The 14,723-nt window shown below is 44.4% G+C and overlaps 1 protein-coding gene across 8 annotated transcripts in view; it reads right to left on the bottom strand.

The window, feature by feature from the left end:
- Positions 1–601: 601 nt before the first annotated feature.
- DGKG (diacylglycerol kinase gamma) overlaps positions 602–14,723 on the bottom strand; it is a 184,857-nt gene continuing 170,735 nt past the window's right edge. For all 8 annotated transcript variants that reach the window (XM_077930029.1, XM_077930028.1, XM_077930032.1 and 5 more), the window contains 3 exons: positions 13,944–14,064; positions 12,674–12,734; positions 602–10,379 (listed from right to left, as the gene is read on the bottom strand). In XM_077930029.1, the coding sequence (XP_077786155.1) occupies positions 10,281–10,379; positions 12,674–12,734; positions 13,944–14,064 (281 nt within the window). In that variant the 3' untranslated portion in view covers positions 602–10,280. The remainder of the gene's footprint in view (positions 10,380–12,673; positions 12,735–13,943; positions 14,065–14,723) is intronic.

The following is a 14,723-nucleotide window of genomic DNA, read 5'->3' as shown; positions in this document are numbered from 1 at the left end:
ATGATGAGCGCTTTCCCAAGACAGACAATGTAATGATAGCCTGGAGCCAAGGACTCTGCTGTGGCTGGGTTGTATTACAATTACGCCAATAAAGTGGCGCATGTGTGCAACACCAACACCAGAAGACAGAGAGACTGAGGTTGCCATTGGTCCCCTAATGACTTGTAACCAATGGCTACTTGAATGATGGGCAACTGTAAATGTGGTTGAGCAGGTCAGGTGTCATTTTTATTCTTTCTCTTGCATAGAGAAGAATGGGATCACCACCATCCTACTCTGTGCTTATGACTAGGGTTCTCCTCTGTTTTGTCATCACCGTTTCTTTTGATGCTGTTGTTTTCCGGCACCTGGGCTAGCTATGGCCTGTTTTGCAGAAGGTGCCCTTGCTTTTTTAGGTCCTCCTTTCTACTCATTGCAATTGTGTTGCCCTTGAACACTGAACAATCAGAAAGTTTCTTGGAGAACTACTGCAATCTGGACACAGGTTGCTTATTTTCAGGCACACAAGACAGCAGCACTGTCACGCTATTGTGCCTGGAAAAGTGCAGTTGGTGATACTCCGGCTGGTGCTCTCAATCAAAAGTCGCCCCAGAACTAGCCATTACTTCATTGTCATTTTATTTGATGTAAAACCACATCAGTTAGGATTTACATATAAACATGAGCTACATTACGAATTCACACAATTCCATGCAGGGAACTACATCGAGATCCATGGGAAAGGAGGAAGAGCAGTCCATGCTCAGGAGGATATACAGTACATTTCATGGTGAGGAACAGGATTAACTCTAGCTGCCTGTATTCACACAATACACTAGGCGGGAGGTGTGCATTGATTACAGCCTAAATGGAGAGATGCCCATTTTGCCCCATTACGTACCTGGTCCTCTCTCTGGCTGCACTGAGAGTCCCCGAAGATTGGTTAGTGAGATGCTAGTGAAGTGCAGTTTAGTCTGGTAGCTTCTGCAACAGAGGCAAACGTTGTGCATACCAAGTTTTCAATCGGGAGTTTTGCTTGTGGTTTGGTGTCGTCATACGCTGAATTTATATCATCATACCGTGGGACTGCTGTGTTGTTTCCTCAGAAGGTTTATGAGCATGAACCGAACTGGGACAGAGCAACTTCATCCACCAGATAGCGAGAGTGACGGGAGCAAGGATGGTCGTGTCATTGAGGGATGGGCTGTAGCTCAATGGTAGAGCCCATGCTTTGCATGCAGAATGTCCCAGGTTCAATCCCCAGCGTCTCCAGGCAGGGTTGGGAAACCCTGGAGGGCTGCTGCCTGCCAGTGCAGGCATTACTCTGGTGGATGAACCAATGGTCTGACTTGATAAAAGCAGTTTCCTACATTCCCCGTCAGCATGGATTTCAACAGTAAGGCCATGATTCCCGAATAAAAGCATTGTAGGTGGCGGGTGCTTAGCAGTGGTGGGATGGACCCCTAGGAATTAAGCAATCCCATGAATGACACTAACAGCACTCCACCAAAAAGAAAACCCCACCAAAAACCAGAGGAACTGCTTCCGTACTTTATATATGTTGGATTGTTTCAGGCATGCACACATATAATTCAGTTTCTCAGAACTGGATTACCCAACACCTGGTGACTCAGCTGAACGTGTGAAATGTCTCCACCTGGAAATGTTGCATTTGAGGTGGAACTGGATGGTGCAAATGTTCTCGCTGAAGGGATTAATTGGTAAAGGCTCATGTTTCATTCATATATGCAAATATTGGTTTCATCAACGGTCATTATGTGATGAATGTGGATTGTGAGCCGGCTTCTAGCACCACCATATGAATGGACTGCATTTCTTTGGAGTGGAATTGTTTTAACTGGGCAGCGATTCCTTAGGCGCCAAAGTGGTGCATTGAGCCATTTCGTGCAGTGGTGGAGGTGGCACTGTTTAGCATTCTTGCCCAGCTGTTCTAAGGGGCACATAGCTGGTATTTTGCAAGATGGTGACCAGGCCTAAGGAAGCAGCCCACTAAACTGACAAGAGATCGGAAGCTCTGGCACAGTCCTTCACGACATGGAGAAGCAGAGCACAGCAAATAATTTGACTCAACGTTTCATCCTGGATGGCTGTTCAGCAAGCTACATTCCCCCAGAATCTATCTTCTAGGCAATATTCCAAAATACACTTCAGAGCACTGAGGGGCAGAGAGATAAGGGATGGGAGAGGGAACTATGGTAGATGTGCAGACTGAGAATGGGAGGAGAAAAAAAGTTGAATGTGCGGAGTGACAGAAAGAGAAATAAGCAAGGAACAAACATGGTGCAAATACTGGAGTATCACAAGGTTGCTTACTTAAACTGCCTTTACTTTATGCAAAAGGTTCCAGGTGCAGACCCCCAGATTCCTTGGCCAAAGTTCTACACTGATGTAAATGCAGGAGAGTAAACAGCACCTTACCCCAGTGAGCAGAGAGTTTGGCCTGCTTTTCTGCAAAGCGCCCAGTCCACAAATTGCCTGCCACACAAAATAAAGCAAGATGCCTAATGTCACTGGAGAAGCCAGCACAGCACCCCCCCCAATGGCCCTAGAGGAGCTCTCTGTGAATTGGGCACTGGCTGTATGCAGAAGGCATTTGCGACATTCACAAATAAACGCTGCTTTGTCTGGCTGTCAGCCTGTATACTCTGCCTGGGCTGGAGATCAAGCTGGGCTAATGAGTCATCACCTGGAATAAAAACCCCACAGCTGGAATTCACATCTGTTGCTCTCTTGACAATGCAAAAGCCAAACTGGGCTCCTGCTGCTTCTGCCTCGGCTCCCTCAGGCCTGCAGAGTGAACAGGACAGGTTGTTGCCTCCTGCGGGAGAGAGGCAGAAGTCTAATGGGCTGCAGAGAGATGCAGTGATGGAAACCACTTGACCAGACCCATTTCTGCCTAAAAGGCATACCCTCGCCCTGAAAAAGGGATTGCAGTTCAGGAACAAACCACAGTAAGCTTACAGCCACACAAGGAGCAGGGCTGTTGTACAAAGAGTTGGCATTCTGATACGAGCCAGAATTTCCAATGGTTAACAGTTCTAGTAAACGGAGAAAGAATGACATGGAAAAAGAAGAAAAAACCCTGTCCCAAGCTCTCTCACGCTAATGAGCTCATGAATGATGATTCCATATACTAAATTTGCCTTTGTGGGGCATAAAATAAGTGAAAGACCAGCTTATGAACGTGGCACGTGCCTGCTTAGGGATCTTGCTGAACGGCAATCCCCTTCACCCATAGCCATGGCCATGCTGGCTGGAGCTGACAGCAACTGGACTCCAAGGGCCAGTGGGTCACACGTTCCCCATATCTGACTTAGATCTAAGCACAGGAAAAAGAAAATCAAATGGTTCTATATGAGACAGGTGGAGCTGCCAAATTGGGAGTGTGGTGTATTCAACCCCCTTTCAACTTCCAAGTGCTGCAGGAGGAGGTAAGCCAGCTATGGCTCCTCCTGCCTGTTCCCTCCTAGCTCTTTCATCCACCCTCTCCCCTGCTTCCTGTAATTGATCAGAGCGCCAGGTATGCCTCACAGAAAGAAGGGGAGGAGCAGATGAGAGAGTTGGCAAGAGAACAGGCAGGATGTCTCTTGCCACGCTGGGAGATTTAAAGGCCTATTTCATTTATTTCAAAGCATTTCTATATAACCCTTCTTCAAAACGGAGTCCACAGTGGTATACAACAGATAACGAATTAATTAATACCTAATGCGATACAATAAATCACCAACGATAGCAGCCATAGAAAATGGCAGCAGCTAAATAATGCAAAACACATTACATGCCTGGGTAAATAAAAACTGTAGAATCGTAGAATTCAAAGGGCCCTCGAGGGTCATCTAGTCCAGTGTTTCCCAACCTTGGGCCTCCAGCTGTTTTTGAACTACAATTCCCATCATCCCTGACCACTGGTCTTGCTAGCTAGGGATGATGGGAGTTGTAGTCCAAAAACAGCTGGAGACCCAAGGTTGGGAAATAATGTTCTAGTCCAACCCCCTGCAATGCGGGAATCTCAACTAAAGCATCAGTGACAGATGACAATCCAACCTCTGCTTAAATACCTCCAATGAAGGAAACCTTCCAAGGGATTATATTAGGCTGCAATCCTCACCAAGTTTACTCAGAACAGAAATAAGTCCCTCATTGGATTCAGTGAGACTTACTACCATGTAAGTGGGGTTAGGGCTGTAGCTTTAATCTAGTACCAGAAGGATTGTAAAGTAGGCGCCAGGTATACCTCTTTAGGGAAGGCATTCAAAAACTGGGGTGCCACCACGGAGCAAGTCCTCTGAGGTTTGCAAGGTGCACACCGGAAGCTGTGGGTTCCCAGGCTTGTCTTATCTTTCATCTTCAGGTTCCTTTCTATAAAAAAGATGAGCAGCAACCTGTTTCTTGGAGCTGCAGAGGGGATGAGTGGACACTGCAGAATGTTTTGCTCACCAACATTGCTCTATCCCAGGGGTAGGCAACCTAAGGCCCATGGGCCGGATGTGGCCCAATCGCCTTCTCAATCCGGCCCACGGACGGTCCGGGAATCAGCGTGTTTTTACATGAGTGGAATGTGTGCTTTTATTTAAAATGCATCTCTGGGTTATTTGTGGGGCATAGGAATTTGTTCATATTTTTTTTCAAAATATAGTCCAGCCCACCACATGGTCTGAGGGACGGTGGACCAGACCATGGCTGAAAAAGGTTGCTGACCCATGCTCTATCCACTAATACGCTTTTTTTTTGGGGGGGGGGGGGATGACAGAAAATGACACTATCCCAGATTGTTCTGATTACCAAAGCCTAGCTGCTACCCTACTTAAACATACTGCTGCAAGGTTTTGCTAGTTCATGTTTTGTTCATTTGTGCAAATGTCTGTAGCTTACTGCTTACTATTGAGATGCCTCTAGAGCTGTGTACTAATAAAAGAGCATGTTAAAGCCTTCAATTTGCCAAGTTATACTTGGCACTGGGTGGAAGGCAAGGATTATTTTAAATTATGGGAATCTTGAGTGTGGCCAGATCATTTGGGTTTTAAAGCTGCTCTGATGCTCTGCAACCACTTCTGCTGTTTAAGTATCTCTCCTTCATTCAATGTCTGCCCTCCGGCTATTTTTCTCTCCCTGTACGGGAGGGTGGATTTTTGGAGGGCAAACAATGCATTGTTTCTTAACCCTTTTTTATAAGCCATCTCAGCAACCTTTCTCTAACCCTATAGGAATTGGACAATATTATTATTTTTCAGCCATCTAAATCTTTTTCTTGGCTTGCCTACTGTCCCAGAGCAGCCTGATCATAAATATTCATTTTCACATTAAGTGCACCAGATTTAGGATTGGGCTGTCATCTGCATCCTGTGTATGTTTAGGAGGGAGTAAGTCTCATTGATTCCAGTAGGACTTACTTCCAAGTAAACATCAGGCAGCGTGTCATTTCATGCCTCTTGTTGGCTGTTCTCCAGAATGTTTCCTGTGATATCCAGGATATCCTTTTTAAATTTATTTGTATTAGGGTATCAAATAAGAGGTGATGTCTAGCCTGGCTGGTATACTGTGGTTTTTAGATTATGCTATTATTATTTTTGTTACTGAATGGGAATAACTAAAAATGCTACTTTGTTTTTGGCTGCCTTGATTAATATTAAGTGAACTGTCAACAGTGGCTTAGTGTGAATGTGCAAGTTCCCAGAGAGGAGACGGTGGCACCTTTGTAACTCCTCCTCCTGTACTGCCATGAGCTTAGCTATGGTTTGGCTTAGTTTCATCCAATCCCAGGTTTGTGGTTGGTGTCACTCCAGACTAAACATGAGGGGCAACTGAATGTTGTTCTTGTGTTTACAGTTTGTGGTTTGTCTGGAGGAGACAAGCCATGAGCCTGGGGTTCAAAGGACAGTCTCAGCCAAACTATGGCTTAGCTCAGCAGCAGGAGGATCATGAGTGGAGCTGCTGTGATCTCCTCACCAGGAGCCCTCATGCTTCTGTGTTCAAGCTAAGCCATGGTTTGACTTAGGGTTACATTACATGAAACCCAGCTCATTGTTATATTTTCTAAAGGCATCTAAAATTAGATGTATTAGCTTCAGCAAGGTTGCTGTCTTCCCATGCCATTGGAGCTAATGTTGCTATTTCCCCACTGAAAGTACAGCACCTTCCTACTTCCTTCTTAATCACCAAGCATCTCTGTGATGCTTTGACATTTCAGAAATGTAGCAAAGCCTCAGTCACACCTGACAGCAAAGCACTATTTGGCCCATAATACTTGTGGCAATCAGTCAGTTGTTTAAAGCTGAACAACTGATAAGTGTTAGTGAGTACTTAGGCATGGGATCTGGCAAATACAATTAGGTATTCTTGTCCCCTGAACCATTCAATTGTCATTTTCTCCAGGACCCTCAGAATCTCATTTTGCTAGTCTGGAAGAGAATCTATTTCCTATTCTTACCTAATTTCCACCAACCTTTGTTAATATCTGATTTTAAGATATGAATTTAGCCCAGCTGCTTTCCTTATGAGAATTTGTTCATTTTTAATATGCCTTTGGTTGCCCATAACTCATTCTGAGCTCTTGATTTCTTTTCTGTGCAAATCTCAGCTACTTCTACACTGCATGTCTGGTTAAAGATTTTTTTAAAAAAACATTTATTTACTGTTTATATAGACTCCTTCCTTCTGTGATTGTTTTCCTGCTCCATTTTAACAATTGAGCCACTGATGGTTTTCCAGAATTATTTCAAATCCAGATACCAGTAATCCTTGTCAGAAGGTGGATTTAGTTATAATTAAACCAGTGCAATTTTATCAGTTGAAGAGTCCTATAAGAAACAAGATATTGAATTCCTCAGTAAGCCAGCTTGCTGGTCCTGAATCAAATCACCCACAGCATGTCTACAAACATAGTTGTGCTTTATGCCAGTTTAATTGTTATGACTTCCCCCAACAAATGATAAGAATTATAGTTTTTGTTAGGGGCCTGAGAATTCTGCTACTGTTCCTCTTCATAGAATAATAGTTCCCCAAGGAAGGGACTCATCAGCAACCCAGCTTAAATTTGTGGCATAGGCATGTCCTCATATTTCAGAGAGGGAGAAACTAATATTTTCAATGTACTGAATCCTGGCCCATTGCCTTTAGTTTTCTCGGTTAGCATCTTACTACCTTTATTGTTAAGAATCTACTTCAGTCTTTCCCAAGTTGGTGCTCTCCATGTATTTTGGACTATAGCTTAGCATGGACAATGGTCAGGGATGATGGTCAGGACAATGGCCAGTTACAGTCCAGAGTATCTGGAGGGTACCAGATTGGGGGAGACAGAAATGCCTAGTGCTTAACACTTGCCTCTCCTTTACTTTTGCACCAGATTGATAAAGTGGGCTAAGATCTAGTTGCAACTGCATGGAAATCCCCAAGGGGGACAGAATTTGTGCTATGTTGTTTTTCTCCTTGGCAACTCAAGAATCCTGAGCTTCTAGCTGCTGGCTTCTGGATAAATTATTTTCCTTTGTTCTTTGCTGTACAGTCAATTAAACCCAAACCAAACCAAGCCAAATCTTCTGCCATTGAATTGATTTTTGAGAAAAGAGAGAACAAGCTATATTTGCAGCATTGAACCAAAACCGCCCGAAAAGAAGCAGAATACAGAAAAGAAAAGAGACAAAGATATTGTGAGCAAAAACGTTCAGAGACAGGTGAGTTGAGCAGGAAGGAAATGGAGCTTTGGGAAGGGAGAAAGGGAAGCAGGTAGGATAACGTAGCTGGCAGCCAATGGGGTATCGTCTGCCCCACAAAAATAAGCAGCACATGAAGACTTCGGTTGTTGAGTGTAAATGGTCCCTCTGTGGAAGCAGCTGTCATGCAGCCCTAAAGAGGTAACACAGTAAATAGGGTTTAATCATTCCTGAGACCACAAAGCCAAAATATCCCTCTTTGGGGAGATTCCTCAATTTCCAGCTGTAAGAACAAATCTGCACAGTCACCACAGTTTGTTCTGCCTTTTGCTTCTTGCTCAGATAAATGCTATCATCTGAATGGGTCCCAAATGTAACACTGTGGGGTTCGTGACGGCAACACAGTTATCTATGAAAATACAGTCATGTTGTCATGGATGTCAAGGTCTCCACCGGATTTCCTAGCTTATTGAGAGAGTTAGGCAGGGTTTGTTCTAGGTGAAGCCAAGTGACTTCATCTAGAAAGAATTACATTAGCTGAGAACACCCTTCCTCATTATTTAAGCAGTAAAATAAATAGGCATAATAGTTGGAATTGTGCCACCAGCTTTTTCCACTTTCAAAGAATAAATCAAAGATTGCATTCCTTTCTTTCAGATATGCAGAGGCGAGCCTTCCACGTGGTCCTGTCAGCCAACAAGGAGAGTCAGTTAACACTTCCTTATTCTTCTGCGGTTAAATGTGAATGAGGCATGCTTGCTGACCCTGAGCGGCTTCAAACCAGGGCAAAGAGCCACCCAAACAAAATCCTGCAAGGCTATCTCACACAGAAGAAGGTTACATTAAGAACATAGTCTGGCTCAGACTCTTTTCCTTTGATGATGTAATAAAAACAATCTTTCATAGGCCCATTCGCCAATGACTGGTCTGCTTTGAAGAGGAGTTATGTTACAGGCTATTCAAGCTGTTCATGGATTCCTCTCTTGAAGAAAAAATAGGAATTGCACCAAGCTGGCATGTGGGCTACTGGTGGATCCAAACCCAACGTGGCTTGACTGCCAAGTTTTGCTTTTGGACAACTCAAAATTTGACTCACAGTCTATGCAGTTAAAAGAGTTAGAGCATGGAAGAATAGCAGCTAACCTGGATATTCAATTCATATTGAAACACAGAGCCATTTTAATCTCTCCTCTTTGGGAGTTTTTCAGAGTTCTCTTCTGTGCTGCTCTGTTACAGGAACAAATACATGGTGGTGGTGGGGGGAATATTAGCTCTTTAGGATGACCTCTGTGTATGCTTACATTTCATCATGGGACCAAGCTGGCCTTTAATGACATTCAAATGCCAGCCATGGAACTGGCTCTTGGTTTTGGGGTTCAATCCTTGCCGCATGTTTAGGCTGTTGTAACACATCCAGCACTTGATTTTGAGTTTTTGCCACTGGACTAAAGTCAGTCCCATGACGAGAGTGTGTTCTGGCAGAGCTCTCAATCAGTGCTGCCAGAGAAAACTTAAAAACATGTTCACATGTGTCAGATGCGGTCAGACTGAAGAAAAGAAAAGCGTCCAGAACTGAAAGGAGAACGCAAAAATATTAACAGAGAGAAGCGTGGCCTACATCTAAGCTGAAAGGATCCCCAAGTTGGTGAGGTTGTCATCGTCATCATAGACCAAACTGACTTGTTATTCATACATTTAAAGTACCCTGAGTTTGCTTTCTACTGCCAAAAAAGGCTCCTGCCTTTTTTATTGTCAACTTCACTCTTTCTGGTTTCCTCACTTGGCAATCTCTGCTTTCTGCATTCATAAGCCTCTGAAACGGAACGCCTAACCAGCTTCTGCTTAAAAAAATAAAATAAAATTAGAACCAAGCTAGCAAAAGACACTGCTGTTGTAAGAGTTTGGGGGTGGTAGATAATAATGTGCCCTCCTCCTTTCCCTTCTTACCTCCCCAAGCTAAGGAAAAAATAAATAAGAACATTTCTTATCATGTGTAGGATTTGGTGACCCAAGAGGGCAGCACAGCGAGATGCCAAAAGTCTTCTGACATACTTTAAAATAAATAAATAAGTGAAGCTCAGTTTCTTTGCCAAGTTTGGTGTTTTAACAGCAGCTTCTGGGGTTCTAAAGAGTCCGAATAAATGGAAAAGATCCCACACCCCATCTGCAGGGCTACGTCAGACATGCCGTTTTCCATGTCTGTTTGTTTGCTTTCAGACAGGGCTGTGCAATTCATGGCCGCCTAGAACAGCTCTCCTCAGAACAGTCCCAACCAGAGCAGTTTTGAGAGTTTCTCCTCCTTAGACTGTGGCGCTGCGGAGGAGAAAAATCCCCCTGAACCATCAATGTTAGTGTTATCCCTGCCAGTGATATTTAGAGAATGTGGCTATGTGTGCATGTATATACAAACCCACACCGCTATTTCAGTTCGGCTGCCGAATGCCAACCCTGTTATTTTCCACTAAGAGTTCATAATGCTGCCTCCAGACTGATGTTTCCGAAGCAGATTCAGAAGCCAGGAGATCTGAAGAGATGAAGGTTTCTTTCCATAGGCTTTCCCCCTGTGCGGTCGGCTGCCACTGGAATGGAGAACTGCTGCTTCGGAAGATTGTTCTTTTGCTTGGTTGCAGATTAGTCTCGAGTTCGGTTCCTCCTCCTCAGGAAGAAGAAGCTGCTCTTTTGGGGAGGTCCCAGTAACATCGGCACTTGGCTTTTGTGGGTGATTTTAATCTGAACGGAAAGAAATAGCATCGGGATTAGAGCATTGATGTTTCTGCACAGCCATTATGCCAAGAGCTCAAGGAACCTAGGAAGCTGTCTTATGCCAAATCTGACCCACTGGTCATAGAATCATCGAATTGTAGAGCTGGAAGGGACCCCAAGGGTCTTGTAGTCCAACTCCAGCAATGCAGGTCCACCTGGCTTAGTACTGTTCACACTTGACTGGCAGAACCTCCCTGGAATTTCAGGCAGCGGCCTTTCCTAGTTCTGGCTGAAGATGCCAGGGGTTGACCCTAAGACCTTCTGCCCTATACCTATATCACCTTAAGGGTCATGGTTCCCCCACCCCAAGAATCCTGGCAGCTGTAGTTTGTTAAGGGCACTGTGAGTTGTTATTCCCATCAGAGACCCATAATTCTCAGAGTGGTTTATCAATCAATCCCTCATCCCAAGGAACTTTTGGACTTGTAGCTCTGCGAGTGGAATAGGGGTCTCTGAAGCATCCTTAATGAATTTCAGTTCCCAGGATTCTTTGAGGGGAAGCCAGGACTTTTAAAGTGGTATAAGCAGTGTTCGAAATTAGCCAGGCGTATTTTGTACCTGGCTTTTGACCACTTGCAACCAAGTGAAGATGCCTTGGATAAGTGGGCACCTTGCTGTGGATTGTATGTGGGTTTGTGGGGAGCAGGGACAGTATCCCATTAAAAACGGGGCAGTTCCAGTAGGCCACATTTGCACTTGAACATGTGTCTGATTTTATCCAGCAGCCCTTTTAAACTGCAACAGTGCTTTTGCTTTCACGGATGGAAGCAGGGATGAGGAGCCTGTGTCCACCCAGATGTTGTTGTATAAGACTGCTTTAAATGTATGGGGTGCCGGAATGCCCTCCTGTGACCCGATCAAGCCACCGCCAAGAGAAGTGCTGCTCACAAGTTCCACCCCCACACCTGTTGCATCAGGAAGCAGGGAAAGGAAGGACAAGTCTGCCCAGTTCCTTATGCAACATGAGCAAGGCTGCTTATCGGAATACCAATCAAACTGGAGGCAGCACTGTGATACGACCTTAAGACCTCTGGGTGGGTGTGGAGGCAGCAGAGGATCAGGACAACCCCCTGAGATGGTTCAGGGGTGGCAGGCAGGCTCCCAGGAAGCCACATAAAGCACTTCCTGTCTGACAAGTCATCTGCCACAAGGATAAGGCCTCAATGCAATATGAAGGATGGGGGCTGGTATCCAGAATCACACAGAAAAAGGAACTGGATCCCTAGATGCCTCCAGGTGCTTAGCACAATTGCTTTTGGGAAGATTTTTATACCACCAACAGTATACAGTTACAACCAATGCTTCTCTGTCAAAGGGTTTCAACTCCCTTAGGGGAACCTAGGAAACAGAAAAAGCACTATACAAAGTTTTCAATGACCAATGAAAAAAATGTTCCTAATGTTATTTCCTGACCACTGGTGACATTTGTATGTACACATGAATCTTAAGATCCTTTATTTTCAGCTGAAATTGTTCATTGCAACATTCTGTTCCACTCATTCGCAAATAACAGAGGACCATCTGTCTTTTTTACATGTCTAACCCATCCTCCTTTGATCTTCAGATGATGTACAATGGTGTGGAGACACAGAAGGTACAGCAATGTCCATAATGTTGTAGCAGTGTACAAACACCATAGGTCTCTCCCTCTTTCCCCTTTGATTTTCCATTAGGAATACAAATGTGACTGTCATTGCTGAGAAAGGGTTTGAGAATATAACATCAAAGGAGACAGGAAAATCATGCCTCCTCCTTCTAAAATTGTAGAGGGCTATTTGCTAGGATATTATAGTTATTTTGCTTCATTGTTTCCATGTGAAATAAAAGTTTATTTTGAAACGTAGTCCCTTCCCAGGATCCACAACTGAGATCTGGGTCTTACCTGCAGTTCATTCTCCAGAAAAGGGACAGCCAACATGGTATTCTCAGGATGTTCTCATCAACCCCAGCCAGCATGACCAATGGCCAGGGATGATGGAAGCTGTAATCCAACAACATCTGCAGGACACCACATCGGTCACTCCTGCTCTAGAGCAGTGTTTCCCAACCTTGTGCCTCCAGCTGTTTTTAGACTACAATTCCCATCATCCCTTGCCACTGGTCTTGTTAGTCAGGGATGATGGGAGTTGTAGTTCAAAAACAGCTGGAGGCACAAGGTTGGGAAACACTGCTCTAGAGATCAATCTTCCATAGCTTCTAGCCCTGACAGATGAGCTACACTTGCATATCCCAGATCCCTTTCATGACATGCAACTACTCACTGTGCAAGGTGGCTGCATCCAGGGCTCTCCATCCACTTGCATGGGCAAAAGCTTGGTTGTCCTGGAACCCACAAGCAAGGCATAGTGAAAAAGTTAACAAGACTGAAGTGGATAAGCCAGGGCAGAAACTGTATCTTGTTGCAAGCTGATAATAACAAACATTTTTGGCAAAGAGGGAGAAAAACAAGGTGGTCTAGCCCTACATTCTATTACTCACAATGGAGATGGCTCAGCAATCTGTTGAGTGCAAGGAAGACCACAGTCAATTTCTGTGTTTCAGATCCACCTCTTAAATTTCATTCACCTTATATGTGAACCTGCTACCTGTTTTCCCAGAACACTCCTTGTGTGCAATGGACTTTTGTTCTAATCTCAAATACACCTCTATATTTCTGCCCATTTAGGACATTTTGCCATCTCGTTTTCAAATGCACCACTAGAAGGCTAGAAAATTGGAGCTTAGTATTAAAAATAACAGAGAGGATTGCAACAAGGACCTGCAACAGAGGTCAAGGGAGAGGAGTGCAAGGTACCTTCTTCTTTGCTTAAGCCTCTCACAGACCAGCTTGAAGCCTCTTACAACCTGCCCAAAGGAACCCTTAACATTCTCCTTCCTGCTTCTTCAACCAGTTGTCAAAGGTCCTGGAAGGAGATTGTCACTCAACCCAACTATGTTCCCCTGGGCCTGGAGGTCCTCTCAGCTTCCCTACCTCTTAGACTATCTATTCCACACGTCTTTCCTGTTTCCCATATGTACGAATAGGCACTCAGTCAGTAGCCCTTACTCACAAGCAGGATATAGTCCCAGTTGCTGTCAGGAGGAGCATTTGGCGCTGCAGTGACCAGTAGTGTGTTGATTGCCTTGGACTGTCCAGTAGGCATGGCTGCCTACCACCTCTACAGCCATTCTGCTGCTTCCCTTGCCTAGCAATCTTGCCTAGCAATCTCCTTACCCAGGACTAATTAGAAGGTGGAAATACTTCTTGGCCCTTCCAACACAACTTGAATCCATCCTTCTATAGTACAGAGTGCTGCATTTTATGGGTGCCATAGCTGCCTCAGCTCTACAATGTTATGTGTGGCATAGGCCCAACAAGACATCAATTTGAGTCAACAACAAAAAACAGATGTCAGTCTCTGCTCTCCCCCACTCCCCACGTGATGCTTTCCTGCCTGTACTGTGATTTCATGCTTTGAATACCATCCGGAGCTCTCAGCAGACTTGAGCAAAAGCAAGATGCGGGGACCAAGAGCCTGGGTTGATTGGTACCTGATGGTAACGGAGGAACACTGAGCTAGCCTCTTGCCAGCACTTTTCAGTCCAGTATAGATCTGCCCCATCTCCATCGCCCCTTCAAGGCCCACAACTTCCAGGAGTTGGTCGCTGAGATCTAATGAAAGAAAGGGTAATGTGTGAATAAAACAGATACAAGTACAGTATGGGCTTTGCCTTCCATGAGCATAACGCATAGGGTGGGAGGAGTGAGCAAGAGAAGATGCACTTAGGAGCAGAAAATGTGGTCTGAAGGCAATGTCTAGAACATCAACTTCAAGCTTATTGCAGCAGATACACTACCATACACCAAAATGCTCAAGAAGATGAGCTTAGTCACATACAAAAAGTCTCCTCAAATCTTCTCCTTTGTGGTGTTGTGTGTGTGTTTTACTCTGTGCTGTATGTAGCTCAATATTTCTTGAAGTAGCTAAGATGGAAAAAACTGAGCCCAGTGCCATCTGAAAGAGCACCTCTCAAGCTTCAGATGGATATATACATGCAACGTATGTGCAATACCTTTAAAAAGTATTTAACATGGGCACAACCCAGCCAAATTTAGCAGAAATTTCCATGGAAAAGTTTAAGAGCATACAGAAAAGAGTGAAAAATAATAATAAAAGGGGGTGTGAGGAATTTACTTGGGTGTTTTGTAATTCTGGGAGACTTTCTGTGTGTCATAGAATTCATCCTCTTGAGAATTTTGGTGTATGATATACTTTTGTTTCAATAAGTTTCAGGTCAAACCATAGAATACATAGTCCAGTCAAATAGCAC

Source organism: Podarcis muralis, chromosome 6, assembly GCF_964188315.1.
Source record: "Podarcis muralis chromosome 6, rPodMur119.hap1.1, whole genome shotgun sequence".
In the NCBI taxonomy this organism is placed as follows: Eukaryota; Metazoa; Chordata; class Lepidosauria; order Squamata; family Lacertidae; genus Podarcis; species Podarcis muralis.
This window is presented reverse-complemented; position numbering and strand designations above follow the sequence as displayed.